The sequence below is a fragment of the Salmo trutta genome, chromosome 1 (assembly GCF_901001165.1).
Source record: "Salmo trutta chromosome 1, fSalTru1.1, whole genome shotgun sequence".
In the NCBI taxonomy this organism is placed as follows: domain Eukaryota; kingdom Metazoa; phylum Chordata; class Actinopteri; order Salmoniformes; family Salmonidae; genus Salmo; species Salmo trutta.
Window position 1 is genome coordinate 52,903,458 of NC_042957.1, and position 21,120 is coordinate 52,924,577.

A 21,120-nucleotide genomic window follows, 5' to 3' on the forward strand; every position below is an offset into this window, starting at 1 on the left:
TTTTACCCACACTGACCCTGGCTTCCCCCTCTCCCACTGTAGCTCTGACTGCAGCAGCAGGCAGGGGGAAGCTGGATGTGTGCAGGCTGCTGTTGGAACAAGGGGCAGCGGTGGGACAGCCTAACCGCCGGGGCATCGTGCCTCTCTTCAGCGCTGTGCGCCAGGGACATTGGCAGGTGGGTGGGCACTTTTGAATTTCGCACCCATTTATTATTTCAAGTCACAAAGCCATACAACTTCAATTTGAAATATTAAAATACACTACTGGCAATGATAGAGAACAATGGTGACAAAAAATACTAACGTAGCTACATACTATTTGGTTTCTTCCTCCTCAGATAGTGGACCTGCTGTTGAACCACGGAGCTGACGTCAACATGGCAGACAAGCAGGGCCGCACGCCCCTCATGATGGCCTCCTCAGAGGGCCACCTCGGCACAGCAGAGTTCCTACTGGCACAAGGTCAGAGTTCAGTTCACCCTCAACATCACCACCACCCACTCTACTACTCTCATTGGTTCAGAGTACTTAGTGTAAAAGTACAAAGGCAACTGCAAAAGTGTAGGTTTGACTTCCACATGGGCAACATGTAGCAAAGACATAAAGTATGTGTAGTATTTATTAATGGGCAAAAATAGCTGCCAAGTGGCCATGTTATGACCCTGGCTGCCATGGAAACATGACCTTTAACCCCCTCTTGCAGGTGCGTCTCTGGCCCAGATGGACAAGGAGGGTCTGACTGCTCTGAGCTGGGCGTGTCTGAAGGGCCACATGCCATTGGTGCGCTGCCTGGTTGAGAGGGGCGCAGCCACCGCCCACGCCGATAAGAGTGGACGCACCCCCCTGGACCTGGCCGCTTTCTACGGAGACTCAGAAGTGGTAAGTGGTCGCTGGTTGCCACGTTGAATACCTCCCCATGGCAGTGCAGCATGGAGAAAGTTTTCACTGTTGTTGATTGGAATAAGTACCAAAAGGTAGAATGCTCTTCTGTTCTTTCTCTCCTCCTCCTCTTCATTTTCCCCCTCAAATTTTCTTCATCCTTTAACTCCCATCTTCCCTTTCTTATCCCCCGTCCGTCCGTCTGTCTCCAGGTGCAGTATCTGGTGGACCACGGGGCGATGATAGAGCATGTGGACTACAGTGGGATGCGACCTCTGGACCGGGCCGTGGGCTGCAGGAACACCTCTGTGGTGGTGGCTCTGCTCAAGAAGGGAGCCAAGATGGGTACGAACTGACTAGAGGTCACTAGTCACACACAGATTTAAAAACACTGGGATATAGGACTGTCTTCTAATTTTGCAATATTGTTCTACATTAGCTTCAGTGGTTTAGATACAACTTTAGTCAGTAATAGTTATATTTAGTATACTGGTGTTTCCCCTCGGTAGGACTATAGTGGCCATGACTCCTAGAATGTTGTCAACTACTGCCTGAATCTCTTCCCTATGTGGTTTGGTGCTCACCAAGGCTTCGCCATGCCTTCCTCCCCAGTCACCACTAACCCCCCTCTGTTTTCACCATGTTTATAATGGTGGATGTGAGGCCCCTCCCTCTGCTCCTACTGCTGCTGACATTGCTGTTGCACCTTTTTCTTTTGCTGACACACTTTTTTGGCCACAGCTTCTCACTTCTGCCTCTTTCTGTTCTTTTCTTCATCTCACTCACTCCCTCCTCTCTACTCACTCACTTTTCACTTTCTCTCGCTCACTTTCTCACACGAGTGAACACACACACACACTCACTCTCTCTCTCTCTCTCTCTCTCTCTCTCTCTCTCTCTCTCTCTCTCTCTCTCTCTTCCTCTTATTGGGTTGGTTCCATTATGTTTCCTCTCATTTCACCCACCTAACTCCCTTCTCTAACCTGTCACTCATAATCCTGGCTCCGCCCCTCTCCGTAATCAGGATATCAGACTCTTCCCAGTCGACCCCGAGGTAACACACAGTTTGCCCTCTCTCTATATACATCTCTGCTCTCACTCTCTCGTCCTCTTTTTTTTACCCTCCTTTCTCTTTATATGTGGCTTTGTGAAGTGAGCTAACCATTCAAGTCATCCACTGCCCGATAAGAGATTGTGACACAAACACCACAAGGCCCACAGTCCATGCGTTCCCCCTGCTGGTGGGAAGCCATAAATGCATGTGTGAACCCCCTCTGCTCTGGCATGGCTTGTGCTTGCCTGTCCCCCTTACACACAGCATGCAGAATAACACAGAATAACTCTGGCTAATAATGAGATATTATTGTGTGTTCATGTTGGGTGAGATTGGCATTGGCGCATAAATACGTTGATCGTTTTCCCAGTGGCTTTACTAGAGATGAAGTTATTGATTCTGTACTTGAGTCAGATCCTTCCTGCACCAGGTATGACATCAATATCTATGTATCCATCTGTTAGCTGAGCGCTTAAATGGCACATGCAGGGGCAAAGAAACCCCAAACCTGTCTGTCTCAGTAAGTCACGCCATACTTATCTTGGGTAGAGCTTCATCATCATCTCGACCTGTCAACTGGTTTCGCTCCACTCCGAGGTGAAGTTGCCCCTACCTACAGATCTAGGTACCTACAGATCTAGATCAGTTTGCTCTCTCCAAATGCTAACATAAACCATTACTGGAGGGGGAAAACAAAACAGACCTTAGATCAGCGTTTAGGGGCAACTTCACCCTACTCCTTTCTCTCTTGTCCTTCTCATTGTCGGTCCTTTTACTCTGAGACACGCCCCCTCTTCCTGTCATTGCCTCTCTCCTCCGGCCACTCCCCGTTACCCATCATGCCCCCTGCTGTCTTCCACCAGGTCCGGCCACCTGGGCCATGGCCACCTCCAAACCCGACATCATGATCGTCCTGCTCAGCAAGCTGATAGAGGAAGGAGATGGCTTCTACAAGGTCAGCCCTTCCTAGAATATAGCAATATAGCACAGTGGTCATTGAGGGTTACTGTTGTGGTGCCAAACCGTGCTAGTCTCTTGCCTTTCTGAGGGTTTTTTCTTCTACCCGTCCTGTAGAAAGGTAAAGTGAAGGAGGCGGCCCAGCGGTACCAGTACGCCTTAAAGAAGTTCCCCCGCGAGGGCTTCAGCGAGGACCTCAAGACCTTCAGAGAGCTCAAGGTGTCCCTCCTCCTCAACCTGTCCCGCTGCCGGAGGAAAATGAATGTGAGTGACACCCCACGGCACCCTCCTCTATCTCCTCACCCCACCTGGCTGTGACTGGAGCTGCTTTTTTGCTTACACTCAACAGCATTACCATCTGCAAGGTTTACCAAGACATTACAATACAAAATAACTTTATTATCCCTCATTGGGATGTATGCTTGTTCATTGTCCTTACAATACAACGACCCATACAAAGATATTTAGCTCCTCTGATAGATTATAAATCCGCACGTGGATTTAAGCAGTGTAAAAATATTGGTTTCAAAAGGTTGATGACAGCAATATCATTGTGCATAAATGTACAGTAGATCAGACTTCAACATAATAGCTGAAGGTAAATCTCCCTCAACTCTAGCCACATCTGACCTAGGCCCATATCTCTGCATCTTCCATTCCCTCTTATAGTTTGCTTGGTTTTGGTTTGTGTTTGTAGCTCTGGTAACTTTAGAGGAGGTGCAAGGGGAGGTTGGTTTGGGTCAGGGCCATAGTGGGCAGTTGAGGTTCTTATGACAGAGCAGTGCAACAGCGGTTTCTGTGTGTGTGAATGTGTGTTTGTCTTGTGTTTGTATGTCTCTGACTTGTGTGTGTTCATATCAATGTTTTTAATTCCTCAATTTACATGGTTTCGTCATGGGCTTGTGTATTATTTTTTATTTGTCAGTGTCGTCCATTTGTCTTTCAGTTTTTTTTTTCTTGGGTGTCTATCTGAACCCAAGTTTCCATCGATCTCATCGACTCAAGTTATTCACTTCTGTTTTACTCTGTATGGTTATATGTATGACTGATACAAGACTCCTGAATGACTCTCATATGACTCATGTTTGACTCTGTACATGGTTCTATGTACAACTCATCTATAACCTTTTTTTCCATTAATCTCTTGACTCATTTTTGACTCACCTCTGACTCATTTCTGACTCATGTACCGCTCCACGCGTGGCTCTGTGAATGACTGTCGGCCCTGTTGCTGTTGTTGCTTGCAGGACTTTGGGATGGCTGAGGAGTTTGCTACCAAGGCGCTAGAGTTGAAATCCAAATCGTACGAGGCCTTTTACGCCAGAGCCCGCGCCAAGCGCAGCAGCAGGTAACCGTAGCGACGGGGAGAACAGGGAGGCGGAGGACTAGCGCAGAGTGAGCTCAGCCTTAGGATCCAATTGGGCCCTCTCATGTCACATGATCACCAGGTTTCCAATGCGCTGTAGACAGATGACTACAGGGGGACATAATAGAGTTCATGAGCATTTTGGCCATGTTTTTCACGTCTGCTTTCACATCCTGTATCCCCTTAGCCCTATGACTTGTTCATTCTCTTGCTCATTGTCATGGCTCATTTTTTTATGTTTTAGTGTAAGAGTGTACTTTGTTTGACTACTATGTAAGGGCAAGTACTTTGAACAATTGTAGTGTTGTCATTTTGACCACATGCTACTCCCTCACGGTATTTGGTTTCATGCTTTGTCATGCTCATCTGTACCCCCTCCACCTCTCCTGCTCCCCCTTCATAATGCTTTCTCTTCTTTCTCAATCTCCCTCTTTTCTCTCTTGATATTCCCCTCTTCACCTCCTTGTGTATCCACTTCAGGCAGTTCCACGCAGCCCTGGAGGACCTGAATGAGGCCACCCACCTTTGCCCCAACAACCGGGAGATCCAGCGCCTGCTGCAGAGGGTGGAGGAGGAGTGTCTTCAGTTCGAGGAGCAACAGGAGCTGGACCCTCCCCCATCCCCTCCCAGAGAGCAGGCCCCGCCCCCTCCCCAGTCCCTGGCGCCCCGCCTGGAGGACATGCAGCCAGAGCAGGACCTATTTGAAGAGGACTACCTCGAGCAGGACCTGGAGAGCCTCCCCATGGGTATGACTCCCGAGCCCTGCTCAAGCCCCTCTGGCCTGCCCCTCATCCAGAGCCTGCCCCCCTCCCCGGGCCACCGCAGCTCGCCCTACCTCTCCGGAGGCCCCTCCATGGTTCAGGCTTTCGAGCTGCCCCCTAGCCCCCCTTCCATGTCCTCCCCCACGCGCCAAGGCTACCAGTCCACCTCCCCATCACTTTCCCCGACACACCAGAGCTCCCACTACCGGCCTAGCCCTCTTCACACCTCTCCAGCCCACCAGGCTTCCGCTACGCCGTACAACTTCAGCCCACCACCTTCGCCTCTCCGCCGGGGGCCTCAGTACCGCGCCAGCCCCACCTCAGAGAGCGGAGGTCTGTACCGGCCACAGTCGGCCTCAGCCCGCTACCAGTCGGAGCAGATACCCGGCCGGCCGAAGTCTCCGCTGTCTAAGATGAGCAGCCAGCGCTCCTTCCAGCTGCCCTCCCAGCAGCAGCCTCCCCAGCAGGGCCAGTGGCTGCAGCCTGCCAAGGCCCAGATCGTACGCACCAACCAGCCCAGCTCTGCTGTGCACTCCAGTGCTGTGCTGGGCACCAGTGCCTACAGCCAGATGGCCCACTCCATGAGCACCCGCCTCCCCCCCGACCTGGCCGAGCTCGGGGACGGGGTGAATATATACCCCAGTGCCCTGGAAGGGAGGCCCGCGCTGCAGGTGCAGGCCAGCCTCAGTGCAGGAGCACTGTACCAACATGGTGGGATCCAGATGGTCCCAATGGAGGACGAGCTCCCCCAGCGGCCCTCCTTAGCTTACCGGCCTGGAGGTCCGCGCTATGGCCAGGCCCCCCAGATCAGCCGCAGCCAGTCAGCAGCGTACTACCCTGTCTCACCTCAGATGGAGATGGAGTTAGAGATGGAGCACCAGGCGGTGCTGGGATCACCGGAGAACCCCCACTGCCTGCGCCGACCTGTCAGTGCCACTAGCGCAGAGCCAAAGCCACACGCACCCACTCCCCGGCCCCTCATGCACTCCCAGAGCGTAGGCCTCCGCTTCTCCCCCTCCAACACAAGCCTGGGTGGGGTCTCTGCAGCTAATCTAGCCCCAGGCTTCCGGGGCTCCACCTCAGCCCAGCAGATGGAAATCCCTCTACAGCTGTCCTACGAGGATGGTAGCGTCTACTGCGATGACCTCTCGCCTGTGTCTCCTCCGCAGGGCAGCGACATAAGGGTGGTGGGAGGGACGTACCCAGACAAGGCACTCCGCTCCAGAAACACACCTTTCATGGGCGTTGTCGACAAGACGGCGCGGACTCACCAGTACCTGCCACCACAACCGCAGACAATAGGGCGCTCCTGGGCCATCTCTTCCCTGGACACGGTGGTGACGAGCTCTGCCACGTCTCCAGGGAACATTGGCCCTCAGCATGGCTACAGCCAACAGCCCAGCCTGGGACACATCGCCTACTACAACCGCACCAACAATGCCCACAACGGACACCTCCTGGACGAAGACTACTACCAACCGCCAGCTAACAGCTCACGGGACGGCCGGGCAGACGGCATGGGCCGCGTGAGCCAGGCGCCATCCTACCCAGACATCAAGGTGGCCCGGACGCTGCCTGTGGCCCAGGCCTACCAGGAGAGCGAGTACATGCAGCACTCCAGGGACAGGCAGGGCCCCACGTCCCCTATCAAACCAAAGAGACCTTTTGTGGAGTCAAACGTTTAGGGAGGGACTGAGGGAGAGGACTGATAAGCCTGCAGATATTTTGATTTGCAATGACTTAGAGACAACCCCAAGGGTATGTGATGAGACTGAGAAGGCAACACTACTGCAGACAAACACATTTAAACTCTCTTCCCATGCATCTTCTTTGCCTCTGTCCTTCACAACCATTTTCTATGGATGAATACAAGAAAGCCTCAAACTGCAGTTTGCCAGGTGAATCCAACACCTCCAGTACTCCAGAATATTTTGGCCTTCTGTTTGCAGAGTAGTTTGTATAGTCAAAGTGGAGGGGGCAGGGATGATCCACAACTATAGGAACTGGAGTCTGTTGGAAAAGCCTGTAGGAGGACTAATACCACACACCCTGACCTGGAAACCTCCAGATCTCAAGCAGGGGAGACTGCTGCCTGCCGTTTTCTCCCTGCCCCTGAATGCCTGTCCTGGGATGGTCAGACTCAAGCCATGGGCACTTCCCTGCTTAACCTGTTGAAGTCCAAACTCTCAATGCCTTCTTCAGAATGTCTCAATAGAAGAGCGCCCTTCACTAAGATGACCATGTTCTCTGCTGTAAATGTGACTGAAAAGAGACTTCAACATACTTGTACATAGGAAAAGCAACAACAAAAAGAAAAGTAATATTTATCATTTAAGTTATGTTTGTAAAATACATTATATATATTATTTCCATTGGATTGATTTTTTTTTTCTTTGCTTGTCTTTTTTTGCTCAAGAAGTGACATGCAGCAGGCTTTGTGAAACGGGCATTTCTTATTTTCCAATAACTTGAATGTTTCCTTTTACAGTTGAATTATCTCTACCAGCCAAATCTGCAGTTATTCAAACATAACACTGTACTACATACACTTTTGGCCACTAAAGGGTCAAAGATGTTGGCAGCATGCACACATGACTTCAAATTACCCAAGTGGTCATTGAAGGACTATTTTTATCCGTCGACAAAATGCTTTCCATAAAACAATGGAATTTAGGTGGTCAAACGTTGTCTTCAATATAGAACAGAAATGGGTCCAAAGCTAATATTTAGGTTAAGGATGTAAACCGAGTTATCAATTGTTGTAGTCAGCCTATATATTAAGAAACGTACAAAACCATCCAACGTCTACATTTTGGTTACACTTTCTTTTACAGTGCATTTTCATGAAACTAGATATGTTTTGAAAAAATACACTGAAGTGGTGTCAAGACTAGGCTACATTACGATCTACCTATACAAGGTTGTCAATTGTGATGGATTTCATACCTCTGATGCAAGTCAATGCAACACAATTAGAGTGCAGTTTGGTAACACCCTTTATTCCCTACTGGCACTTAGTATGAACAACAATCAGTTAAAGATACTTCTCTTACAAGAACATATGAACCCCTTATCTGTGAAGTTTACATTTTTATTTACTGTAGTCTTAATTTTTACTCAGTCAATTGTTACTTTAAAATGTCAAACATTTAGGCTAACAGTTTTATTTGTATTTATTTATAATTGTTTACTGTGTATTGGTGTGCTTGATTATGTTTGGTAATAGGTGGAGGCTCTGCGATCGGATTGGTTCATAAACACTCCAACCAGGACGTTGAAGGAAATGAATGAGCCAGTTGATTGGATGCACCGCTTGTTAATATCAAAGGTTAACCCTACATCTGAGCCCGTTGCAGGAGGGACTTATCCCTACAGTCAATACCCTCTCCTGTCTGGATTAACACCCAAAATAACATTTATTTTCAAGAAACTTTTTTTTAATATATAGTTTGTGTAAATAATTGTACATGCTGTGCTGCATAGAAATGCATGTTTGTTCTCTGCTTACTCCCATGCTGATATAAACATGTAATATTTGTTTGTATAGCAGTTTATCAATATTTGGAGAGGGAGGCCGAGTACAGTGTGGGGGAACAGCCATCTTTTTTGTCTCTTGGGAGAAGGCATTTTTCCTTTTTTGGGGTTTGCTGAGCAGAGTTCTGTATATGTGAGTTGTGGTGTTTTGAAATGAGACGGTAATAAGAAACATGCATTTTTAACCCAGTTAAGCGATTGTAAAATGTACTTAAAAATGGTTACCACGTCAAAGAAAATAAATGTGGGTCGGCTCTTTTACTTTTAGCTTGTTCACACCATCAGTGGTGACGTCTCTTAAAACACGTTGACAGACTATATCAAACAAAGCACACCTATTGAGTCATGCGTCTTTAATAAGTGATAGGAAGGCAATATAGGTTTAATAAGTCAGTCAGCAGTGCCTATTGTATAGAACAAGTTTCCACAAGTGAAAAGAGGCAGCAATATTGAATCTCAAGTAATCTTAATTAAATTATTCTTCAAACTGATTAAATATTAGGACAAGTAGATACTTTGAACAAAGCAAATTACAATACATAACATTCATACACCAAAACCATTGACTTAAATCTATTCTCATGGATACAGATATAAGCAGCTTATTGTACAATTAAATTCAGTTTGGCACAAATACTATAACTCCCTTCTATTACACTAGCTCTGAGCATTTTACACCACAGAAGCATAAAAGATCTTTACTGAATACCAAATCGACCCCTTAGTCCAGATACAAATGATTCTGTAAACCCATATTTTACAAATCAAGATTAGATCAAATACTGCAATAGTAAGATCACAGGCTTTTGAGTAGGCCTACACCTTGCCCTCTACTGGACAGGTCATGACTACTTCTACACTGTAATAGTGAAACACATTGTAATTAAGATGAAAAATAATGTCTGCATATCACAAAAGAACATGCATACATTTGACACTTCTCAATAGAACTGACCACATACCTATACTGCAGTCGATTTAACATAATGAACGTTTAAACCTCCCCACCTTGAAATGTCTTTGTTGTAGTGCCTTCCAACAGACGCTGTTTATCCAAAGCGACTCAGTTATGCGTGCATACATTCGATTTCTTTTTACATATGAGTGGTTCCAGAATCGAACCCACCATCCTGCAAGCGCAATGCTCTACAGAGTATCCTAATCACTACCTTTCAGTCTTAAAACATTTAATCTTGATGGTAATTTTCTGTTTTGAAATACCCAATGCTACGATTTAATCCAATCGCAAAAAACTGGGCCCTGAAACTATTGGATAGGTGGTAGCAGGTTCCCCAACCCTCTCCTAGGGCCCCCCCAGAAGTTTCACATTTATTTTAACTGGCACACCTGATTCAATAAGTCAAGTAACCATCAAGCCTTTGACTAATTGAGTCAGATGTGCTTTAGGGTTAACTAAAATATGAAACTTCTGGGGGGGGGCTTGTGAAACCCTGAATCAATGGTGAAGAAACTGCTTCAACAGTGCCTAGGGGTAATTCAACCCCAAAAATCCAGGCATTGTTCAGTCACAACTTTGTGCATCCTTTTGGTCCTTTAAAATAAATTCAACAGATTAATTCAATATTTTGTGACAATGAACTGCAACTTCATTTATTACAAGCTTGGAAGTTGAGTTTGTAATACTGGAGGTTACTCCTTGTTAAAGGCACAACTAATTGGCTTGGACACATGGCTTTGTCCTCACTGAACAGTTAGCACAGGCTATTTTGTTTTTAGAACCTTTATATGGCACATTTGTGACGGCTAATCTGTGACAGCAATCAAATACATTGGTCAAAACAGTCCTGTCATACCTCCATTTCACCACAAGGGGGTGTACAACAGCTCTTGATGTGACATGAAATAAAGACAGCCTATCAGCCAGATCTCCAGCTGGTCCTGGAGAGATACTGGGTGTGCAGGCTTTTGTTCCATGCCAGCTCTCATAGACCAGCTTTTTTTTATTTTATAAAAGCCCGAGCACACAGTAGCTTTTCAGACCAGAGTGTTTCCTGGTTTAAGGTGAGGTGGGGCTCCCTCCCCCCTCAGTCAGGGTCTTAAAGTGCACAGATAAGGCCTCGTCCTCTGGGTGTGGGGGTCTCCTGAAGTCCTCCCGTGTCACCACGTAGCCTACCAGAATTCCAAATGCTACTAGCAGCAGTCCTAGCATGTTACCAAGGATCCCCTCTGGGACAAACTGTGAATATGTGTGTCTGGGAAGAAAAAATATTTCTGTATTATATCATAGAGTTTGTTGTGATACAGTACATCTTAATGTGAAACGGCAACATTTGTAAAGAATCATTAGTTATAATATTTCCATGTGACTTATCAAGAGGACCTTAAGCATAACATATGGCACCAAACAGGAGAATGAGTCATGATGTGCAAAGACTCAACATCATTAAAATCCATGTCTGACCACATTGTCATAAAGATAGCCCAGACAGCAAAAGCCCAGCTTTCACCAAACATACCCTGTACAATAATTAACTCCCCTATGATTTAGCAGGGTAGAGCTGGGCAAAGTAGTAGCACTTCATGATCCAAAGTGACAAAAATACCACTGACTTGAACATCTGGCACGTCCCTTACCAAATGTATTTTTTACCCCGTTTTCATGGTATCCCATTGGTAGTTAGTCGTCTCATCGCTGCAACTACCTTACGGACTCAGGAGAGGCGAAGGTCGAGAGCCGTGCGTCCTCCGAAACACAACCCAAGCCGCACTGCTTCTTGACACAACGGCCGCTTACCCCTCGGAAGCCAGCCGCACCAACGTGTCAGAGGAAACACCACACGCCTGGTGTCAGTGTGCACTGCACCCAGCCCGCCACAGGAGTCGCTAGTGCACGATGGGACAGGAACATCCCTGCCGGCCAAACCCTCCCCTAACCCGGATGACACTGGGCCAATTGTGCGCCGCCCATGGGTCTCCCGGTCGCGGCTGGCTGCGACAGAGCCTGGAATCGAACCCAGAATCTCTAGTGGCACTGATGCACCGCCTTGCACCACTTGGGAGAACCACCAAATACTTAGCACCCAATAATTATGGGCATTTCTGTATTTTAGCATACCACTTCAAATCCATGCCATTTGTATACATTTCTTAAATTGTAAGTGGTGGTATGATATTGGAACTGAGCCCCTGCATAGTAATACTCACTGGATACTGAAGAACAATTTCTCTGAAATGCCCAGTAGGCAGGTGGCTAGGGACATGGCGAGCATGGCCAGGCCAAAGAAGACATGTAGTGGCAGGTACCAGCTCCGCAGCGCCATTAACATCCCAGGGAAGAGGAAGAAACCAAGCCCCATCAGCCACTGAGGGAGTAGAGGACCAATGTTAAACGATTATGCCTATTAGAATGTAATATGAGAGCTACTGCCTGTATACAGCTAGGTTCTCAGTGCAAACAGTACATTCATTGTAATTCTGATACAAGGAAAAAGTTGAAATTATTAGCTTGGTTTTTGTGTGTGCGCACAGGAGAGACGAGGGCTGACCTGTACACAGAAGAGAACAAAGGTGAGCATGCCACACCAGCTGTGGAGGGAGTACATGTTGGGGATCTTGTTCTGATTATGGAAGTCAAACACAGCCACGATACCTGAGGAGATACAATGATGCATGCTGTCAATCTATCCCATTCATTTTGTATAGAACAATGTTGATCAATTATGACTTAGTACATAATCAATGAATGTTACTCTTTAGTGTTTTTTTTACTTGCCTCCATGTATGGATATGTGGGCATTTGCATGATGACCCTGCTTGCAAACCAAATGTTTGAGTCAGTAAGGATTGCAGCATTTAAACTGATGACCGGTTTGGATACACCTGCCTGTTTCCATGACTACTCCAGACCTCAGTACATGACGCAGGCTACTTTGAGTCAGCTTTACACTCCCATGCCGCACCACTGATTCGTGGTTAGCATGCGCAGTCTCATCTCATGTTACCCATGTTCATAGTCTATTACGTTCGTTTATTTTTTTACCTTGCCAGTACCCTTATATTTTGAGGAGCCATGCCATCACCATCTCTTAGCTAACTTGAACTCACAAAAATAATGATGATTTGTGCATCTACCCTAGCTGTGGGTCTGAATTAGAGGTCGACCGATTATGATTTCTCAATGCCGACACTGATTGGAGGACCAAACAAAGCCGATACGTATTTGTATACATTCGTAATAATGACTACAACGATACTGAATGAACAAGGAACACTTATTTTAACTTAATATAATACAAAGAAAATCAATTCAGTCTCATGAAACAATTGTTTAAATAGTGTTGGAGAAAGTAAAAGTGCAATATTTGCCATGTAAAAAAGCTAACATTTAAGTTCCTTGCTTGTGGTTCCTTTTAACATGAGTCTTCTAAAACTTCTTACCTGGGAATATCGGTTGTAGTTATTATAGGGCTATTTCTCTCTATACCATTTGTATTTCATATACCTTTGACTATTGGATGTTCTTATAGGCACTTAAGTATTGCCAGCCTAATCTCGGGAGTTGATTGGCTTGAAGTCATAAACAGTGCAATGCTTAAAGCATTGCTAAGAGCTGTTGGCAAACGCAGTAAAGTGCTGTTTGAATGAATGCTTACGAGCCTGCTGCTGCCTACCTACGCTCAGTCAGACTGCTCTATCAAATCATAGACTTAATTAGAATAAACACACAGCAATACGAGCCTTAGGTCATTAATATTGTCAAACCGGAAACTATCATTTCGAAAACAAAACGTTTATTCTTTCAGTGAAATACGGAACCGTTCCGTATTTTATCGAACGGGTGGCAACCCTAAGTCTAAATATTGCTGTTACATTGCACAACCTTCAATGTTATGTCATAATTATGTAAAATTCGGCTAAATTAATTACGGTCTTTGTTAGGAAGAAATTGTCTTCACACAGTTCGCAATGAGCCAGGCGGTCCAAACTGCTGCATATACCCCGACTGCTTGCACAGAACGCAAGAGAAGTGACAATTTCCCTAGTTAATATTGCCAGCTAACATGTAATTCTTACCAATATGCAGGTTTAAAAATATATACTTGTATTGATTTTAAAGCATTTATATTTATGGTTAGGTACATTTGTGCAACGATTGTGCTTTTTTCACGAATGCGCTGTTAAGTCTTCCGTTTGGCAAAGTTGAAATAGGCTGTGATTCGATGATAAATTAACAGGCACTGCATTGATTATATGCAACGCAGAACAAGCTAGTTAACCTAGTAATATCAACCATGTGTAGTTAACTAGTGATTGTGAAGATAGTTTTTTTAATACGATACGTTTAATGCTAGCTAGCAACTTACCTTGGCTCCTTGCAGCCACAAGATCCTTTTGATGTTACACTCGCATAACATGTGGTCAGCCTGCCACGCAGCCTCCTCGTGGATTGCAATGTAATCGGGGTCCAAAAAGGCCGATTACCGATTGTTATGAAAACTTGAAGTCGGCCACGCCGATTAATCAGTCGACCTCTAGTCTGAATGACTGATCTGGCCCTAGAGAACCTATTTATGACCCTCCGATAGATAAGTCCCCTTGTTTGCCCCACCACGTAAGAGATGTCTCATAATATATTCAGCTAGCTAGGTTAGGCATTTTCCTTTTATATACACAATAGCTACGCATTTAAATTAGTTTAGAATGTTCGGGTTCAAGGGGAAAGGGCCAAAACAACAAGTCTTGCCCTTAGACACCCACACAGGCCTTACCCACTATGCTGATAATGAGGGCGAGAAGGTGGAGCACAGCATGGAGAACCTTGACGTTGCGTTTGCTTTCATTCCTAAATACTCTGTACACCAGGATCGCTGAGAGAGACAAACAAGGCCGGTTAACATTCACAGAAGACTATTCAAATAGAATCATTTCCACAAGATGATAATAATAAAGTCTGTCTAAATACACAGTGGTCAGACTTCACAACGTTCACATGTAGTACATGGAATATGTAAATTGTAATAACATGATTATACACCAACTTGAAATAAAACAGTTCACCTTCAAACATTGCTTTTGCACCTTAATCTGCTGTAACCATTTAAAAGGTTAGTCATTACTTTGGTCATAGTAGCATAATCACACCCAACATGGCACCAAGGGCAATAACAGGTATGATGCTACAAAAGAAAGGGTGAATCAGGGTAGTTATGGGGGTGTTTTAGTCCCAGTGAGCTTGAGGTGAAGGTTAAGTAAGGTGGGGCAGAAGTCATTCAACAAGACCACTAATGTATTTTTAAACACTTGACAAGTAGCTGCCACCAAGGTCTCAGCAACACAGATAGGGTTGGTTAGCATAAAAATGTTATAGAAATGCTATGAGAACACAAACTGTTCAACTGAGTTCTTGTATTATTAAGACATTAGCCTTGCAGAAACAGTGAAACAAAGTTCCAGGCAAAAAGTATTTGCTGTGTGTCTCCCGATCCCACTAAGGACAGCTGGTTCCTCTGGAGGGTGTTTTCATGCGAGCTCCATTTGGACTGACCGCTCACACTAATGGCTAAGTGAACATTAGTTTAATGTCCTAATTCAATTGCTGTAGCAAGGTTAGGAATCAAAACGCTGCAGCTGACTAACTTAACAAGCAGCTGTTTTATTTGACACCACAAAGTAGATTTTATTTACATTACTGTCAGTGGCTGAATAACTTATTTTTCCTCATTACAGTCACGATTCAGGGACCAATGGAAAACTCTGAAAACTTTTGCTTTCATTGCAACTGTTTTCCAGTAAGTGTTTCATAGTACTATTTATGGGAACAAATCCCTGCATTACTAATTTCTCTCACAGAGAGAGGGGGAAAAACACAACGGCCTAGAAACAAACAAAAAATAAAGTCTCGTATCCTGCCACCCTAATAGCATTAGGGATGTATTCCTGTTGCAGAGTGTGCCCTTGGGCCTGTGCCTGAGCCCAGTGTAGCATTAGCATCACACTAATGCAATAAGTCAGAAGACCCCTAGGCTAACAGAACAGACAGAGAAGACAACTGCCATTGTTGCTCAAAGACACTGTGGCTTCAGCTTCCCTCTGTTCATTTACCTCCATCTCTCCATGCTACCAGTAAATCAAATTGTTTTGTTGCATACACATATTTAGCAGATGTAGCAAAATGCTTGTTTTCCTAGCTCCAACAGTGCAATAATATCTAACAATACACACGAAACTAAAAGTAAAATTAAGAAATATTAGGACTAGCAATGTCGAGTCTGGTGTGTGTGAGATACATATACACCGGACTCAACATTGTATATATGTATGGACAGTATATGGATAGAATATCTGAAGAATACATTGATATTAATAGTATATGTACAGCAATAGTTAAAGATACGCCTCAACTAGAATACAGTATATACATATTAAGTGGGTAAAACTGTATGTAAACATTATTAAAGTGACCAGTGTTCCATGTCTGTGTACATTGGGCAGCAGTAATGAGCTACTTTATTGCTCCACATTACAAATTCAATCACTGGGACAATAAGCCATTAATTGAGGCGATTTATAAAAATGTGTTTCACTAAATTGCTGGAGGAATGGTTTTAATTTTAGTTGGTTTAATTCTAATTCTGCCCTACCATCTCCATAGAGAAAGACCAGGCCCAGGACCATGCAGAGCGGATGTACATTGAACTCCTGTCCAGAACCATCCCAGGCGTAGCCTCCGTGATAGCTGCCCATCCACACGCCCGTGATCACCACACAGGCCAGGCCCAGAACCTGAGTCCCCCCCACGTACCACGGGAAGGAGCCCAGGCCTCGCACGGCCCGCTGAGGGCTATCTTCCATGGTGTGTCTTGGAGAGCTAGAGGGGGAGAATGATGGTTTAGTCCAGTGGTTAAAAAAATGTATAATGTTGACTAGTTTCCTGACTGAACCAACCAGGAAAACCTCCAGGCCCATGTTAAGACCCACCTATAGCTTTCTGAAAAGACCTTTGACTCATGGATGAAGAAAACCTGTGATCTGAATCTTAACCTAGTCTCTTACCAGTCACCACCCTAAAAGAGTCAGAGAAATAACCAAATACTGGATCAGTCTAGTCATGCCTCCAGGATTGAGATAAACAGAAGCATCCTTTCCTGCGCTGCTTCTGGGCTCATGTGATGATGTGCATGTGAGACTGCAGAGCTCTAAACTTGGGAAACTTCCACATCCATGTGAAAAACACTTACATGACTAGATGTTTGCTCTTCAGTTGAATAACAGTTTGTTAAAGGCTATGAGTATGAATGTTTATTCAAAGTTTCAATGTGATTGTGTATTGAGTTTAATATTTGTTATAGGAGTAGGACAGCGTTTTTATTCAAAGTGTGTGTATTCAGTTAAAATTGTGTTGCTTACCCTACACCTTGTTTTTTACTAGATGGTATACAACTAGGGTCGAAAGTTACTCTCATAATTAAGGAGAACTTATGCAGCAGGTTAGGAGAATTAACCTAGTAGGTTAGAATAATTAGGTTAAGAAAAGAGTTAGTTAAACAACAATGCTCTCCTAACCTGCTATGAAACGTCAACCCTTATTTTAGGCTACTGATTGGATTTGAGATGGATGCATGTCAGAAACAAGAACCAAATCTCGTGCATGATGTGAGAAATGTGATTAAATGTAGCAAACTATTGACAAACAAAACACTATTTATAGGCTATCCTCGACTATAATTGTGGATACCACACGTCTAGGAGCTCTATCCTTTCCTCGTACAACTTCAAGCGCAAACATCCGTATGGTAGGACATGTTCCACTTACCGTTTGGTCCTCAAATAACCTGCTTTCCCAGCAAGTCTGAGAGGGAGTGGATATCCTTGTTCCGCTCCTTCTGTGTGTTTTGGACTGGTTCCTAGATACGCCTACAATTTTCGTAGTAACCTCATTACTAAAGAAACGCCATAAAGTCCTATAGCCTAGGCCTGCCACTAAATATTTCACAATAAGCTTTATCTTAATCCTCTTTAGCGTTATCTTACTCGCACCACAAAAACGTCGCGGGTGGGTGGATCTGTCGACTGGTCGTGACAGAAACAGTGGCGCAGCTAAACGTTGAGTTGACAGAGAAATACGTTATACACTCCCCCTCCCTTCAATTAGCATCAAACGTAGAGGAGGGAGGTGCACAAACAGCCTTCAGAGAGGATGATGTCTGGCACCGCACTGACGAAGATGTCCAAAGGTCTATTACCAGGGCGTCCTTGCAGATGCAGACCCGGCAGTGAATCAAAGCAATCCATTAAAAAGGCATAATGACCAATTAGTTGACTACTTTAATTGAATCAGATCAGCTTTGAAAAAGAGTTGACGTGAAAAGATCGGATGTGATTTTTCAAAAGATCAATTAGTGGAAGACATTTTCAGAATTGGTCTGCCTGTGTAAACGCAGCCTAAATAGCCCAGCTCTAGATGTTTATGTTGAAAATAAAGATGCAGGAAAGAACCGTTTATTTAATTCAAGTAGGCATTTTCAACATTTCAAAGTAATTACTAATATTTCAAAGTAAGTTTTTGCCCATGCTGCATGTGGCTATATCCGTCCACCAATACAGGACTATTAAAGGCCTACTTTTATTAGGGAAAAAATGTATCCACAATATATAAATGTTATTTTTTTTTTTTTTTGTATTATTATTATGATTTTTAAGGGGGTGCTGCAGCACCCTTAGCATCCCTACTTCCCGAGGCTATGAACCTATGGTAAAATATGGTGGTAGATCTTTGATGTTATGGGGCTGTTTTGCTTCCACTGGACCTGGGGCCCTTGTTAAAGTCAACGGCATCATGAACTTTACCAAGTACCAGGACATTTTAGCCAAAAACCTGGTTGCCTCTGCTAGGTAGAGGCCAAGTGGACCATCCAGCAAGACAATAACCCCAAGCACTAATTAAAATCCACAAAGAAATTGTTAATTGACAACAAAATCAACATTTTGTAATGGTCATCTCAGTCTCTGGGCTTGAACCCCATTGAAAACCTGTGGGTTTGAATTGAAGAGGGCAGTCCATAAGAGCAGACGAAGAATATCAAGGATCTGGAAAGATTCTGTATGGAGGAATAGACTAAGATCCCTCCCAACATGTTCTCCAATATCATAAAAAATGTCAAGGCTCAGCGTCATTATCCTCGCGAGGGGAGGGTGCTAGAGTATTGAAAACAGGGGTGCCAATAATTATGACTCCTATCTTTTTTAGATTATGCTACTTGTTAAACACTTTTTTTCTCTCTGAGCAACTGTATCATTATAAATTAATATGATTTCCACATTTTTTTGAGCATACAATACAGCCTAGCTCAGTATTTTTTGCAAATGTTTATCAAGGGTGCCAATAATTATGGACATGACTTTATCTGAATAGTTTGGCAACGTAATCTGCTAGGCTTAATGTTGAAAATCTAGGTTTATCCCACAAATCGGTGTAAAAAATATTTTGTCTGGTTGCATAATATTATTTAGGACATTTTGTTAATTAAAGGTAGACTCAGCGAAATGATGTTGCCATGAGGAGCACAACCGATATTGAGATGAGCGAGATGCAAGACTTCTGTCTCACGCAGTCACACACAGTATCTGCGCATGTGCAAGCGTTTGCTTCAAGCACTTCACAGCGTGACAGCCAGGGCGCCAAAACAGTAGAGAAGTTGAGTCTCGCGCTCTGTGTACATTCTGCATCTACGTCATATACCTTTAAATCACACATCTCAGCAAAACACCACACCTGAACACTTGATGGCAGAACTTGGAAGCTCCGCTTGTGAATATACCACTTCCCCAAATTATCCATAAGAGGTAGACAAAGACTTCAGGACTTCGTGACCAAAGGCTGCGTTACGCTTGATAGTTCCCGTAAGGAATTTGCTGTATACTCATTTTGCCATGGGGCAGAGATTTTTTTGCAGTTTTACAGCAAATTTCCTGCAAATCTACACATTTTGCCAAGACTTATGCCATGTTAATGATATCTGAGGGAGAGTGAATAACAAAATTAATGGGGGCTCCTAGAAGTCAGGGGCCCCTAGGCACATGCCCTGCCTGCACGGTCAGTATTCAGTCATGGTTACTACAAGTTTACATAGCTGGCTAGACTCATTTATATATCCATTAAACAGAACACAACCACATTTCTAAATTGCACTTTGTGTATTCTACTATTGTAACTGTAGGTTAAGACCCCTAAGTAGTAAAACTTTTTTGTAAGAGTTATTTTCTGATAAGCAATTGCTTATGTCGCTTATTCCTGGAGCCGGCCCTGCTGCTCTTGTCCAGAGGTCTGGGTTATTCTGGCATAGTCCGTTAGAAACTTGCCTCTGTATGCTTCCGCAGGAGCCATGGTTCAAGTCACAAAAATTTTAGTAGCACGTTGGGTTCATTAGACCTATTGGGCCAGGTATCAGAGAAGTGATATTGCGTCACGGGGAACTAACCATTGTAGCCTATGTGAAGGTTGCACTCTATGGTTGATGTCCCTCTTTAGTAGGCTAGTGTGCAGACAGACAGACTGATCCTTCCCACACTCTGTTGATTGTTCTAAAAAACTATATTTGCTGACCGTATCATGTACTGTAGCGTAGATAGTCATAAATGGGAAGGTACAAAAATAGACAACTTTTGCTTTACTGAAACTTAATTGACGTGTCTAGGCCAATGTTTGACTTATGACATAATTTTACTTCATGTTGTAAGTGGGGCACATTTCATATTTCAATTGAAGATGGCTCTCTCTCTTATTAGGTGTGTGGATGAAGGCACTACCACCATGATGCCGAAAAAAACTGATAAAGTGTAACGGCTGTCGGGAGAGAGAGTAGACCAAGGCGCAGTGGAGTTAGTGTTCATCATGATTGTATTTAATTAACATCAGAACACTATACAAAAACAAGATAACCGACAGCAAAACAGTCCTGTTCGGAAATTATCTAAACAGAAACAATTACCCACAAAACCCCAACGGAAAAACAGGCACTTATGTGTGACTCCCAATCAGCAACAACCAACAACAGCTGTGCCTGATTGGAAGCCACACGGCCAAAATCAATGAAACAGACAACATAGAAAATGAGCATAGAACGCCCACCCAATGTAACACCCTGGCCTAACCAAAATAAAGAACAAAAAACCCCTCTCTATGGCCAGGGCGTTACAGTACCCCCCCCAAGGTGCGGACTCTGGCCGCAAAACTGTCACGCCTGCTCCCGCTCTCCCTCTCTGGCGCTCAAGGGCGCCAGGCTGCCCTTCATTACGCACACCTGTCACCATCATTACGCGCAGCAGCACTCATTGGACTCGCCTGGACTCCTTCCCTTTGTTGATTGCCCCGTCTATAAGTATCTGCTCCCCCGTTTGTTCCCTGTGTCTGCATTAATGTTATGTGTTCACGTCCAGACGCTGTCCTGTCCTTTTCCATGTCCGTCGCCATTAAATGTTCACTCCCTGTACCTGCTTCTTGTCACTACCAGCGTCGAACCTTACACAACCATTATGGTACAGAGGATAATATAAAGGACATGATGTCACGTAGGGCTCCATTGGATGAACTTGTACCCATCATCCTCAAA

The 21,120-nt window shown here is 44.6% G+C and overlaps 2 protein-coding genes across 5 annotated transcripts in view; one reads left to right on the plus strand and one right to left on the minus strand.

Annotated features, from left to right (window-relative positions):
* Positions 1-8,794, plus strand: part of LOC115199778 (protein TANC2) — a 143,859-nt gene extending 135,065 nt beyond the window's left edge. For all 4 annotated transcript variants that reach the window (XM_029762208.1, XM_029762198.1, XM_029762217.1 and 1 more), the window contains 8 exons: positions 43-176; positions 339-462; positions 704-879; positions 1,092-1,224; positions 2,797-2,888; positions 3,008-3,154; positions 4,138-4,238; positions 4,737-8,794. In XM_029762208.1, coding sequence (XP_029618068.1) covers positions 43-176; positions 339-462; positions 704-879; positions 1,092-1,224; positions 2,797-2,888; positions 3,008-3,154; positions 4,138-4,238; positions 4,737-6,702 — 2,873 coding nt within the window. In that variant the 3' untranslated portion in view covers positions 6,703-8,794. The remainder of the gene's footprint in view (positions 1-42; positions 177-338; positions 463-703; positions 880-1,091; positions 1,225-2,796; positions 2,889-3,007; positions 3,155-4,137; positions 4,239-4,736) is intronic.
* Positions 8,795-8,889: 95 nt separating this feature from the next.
* Positions 8,890-17,730, minus strand: LOC115199795 (cytochrome b561-like). The gene is made up of 6 exons (XM_029762238.1): positions 17,325-17,730; positions 16,153-16,379; positions 14,281-14,379; positions 12,058-12,161; positions 11,717-11,874; positions 8,890-10,764 (listed from the first exon to the last, which is right to left on the minus strand). Exons 2-6 carry the CDS (start codon positions 16,361-16,363, stop codon positions 10,569-10,571), a joined length of 768 nt encoding a protein of 255 aa, XP_029618098.1. The 5' UTR covers positions 16,364-16,379; positions 17,325-17,730; the 3' UTR covers positions 8,890-10,568.
* Positions 17,731-21,120: the final 3,390 nt, after the last annotated feature.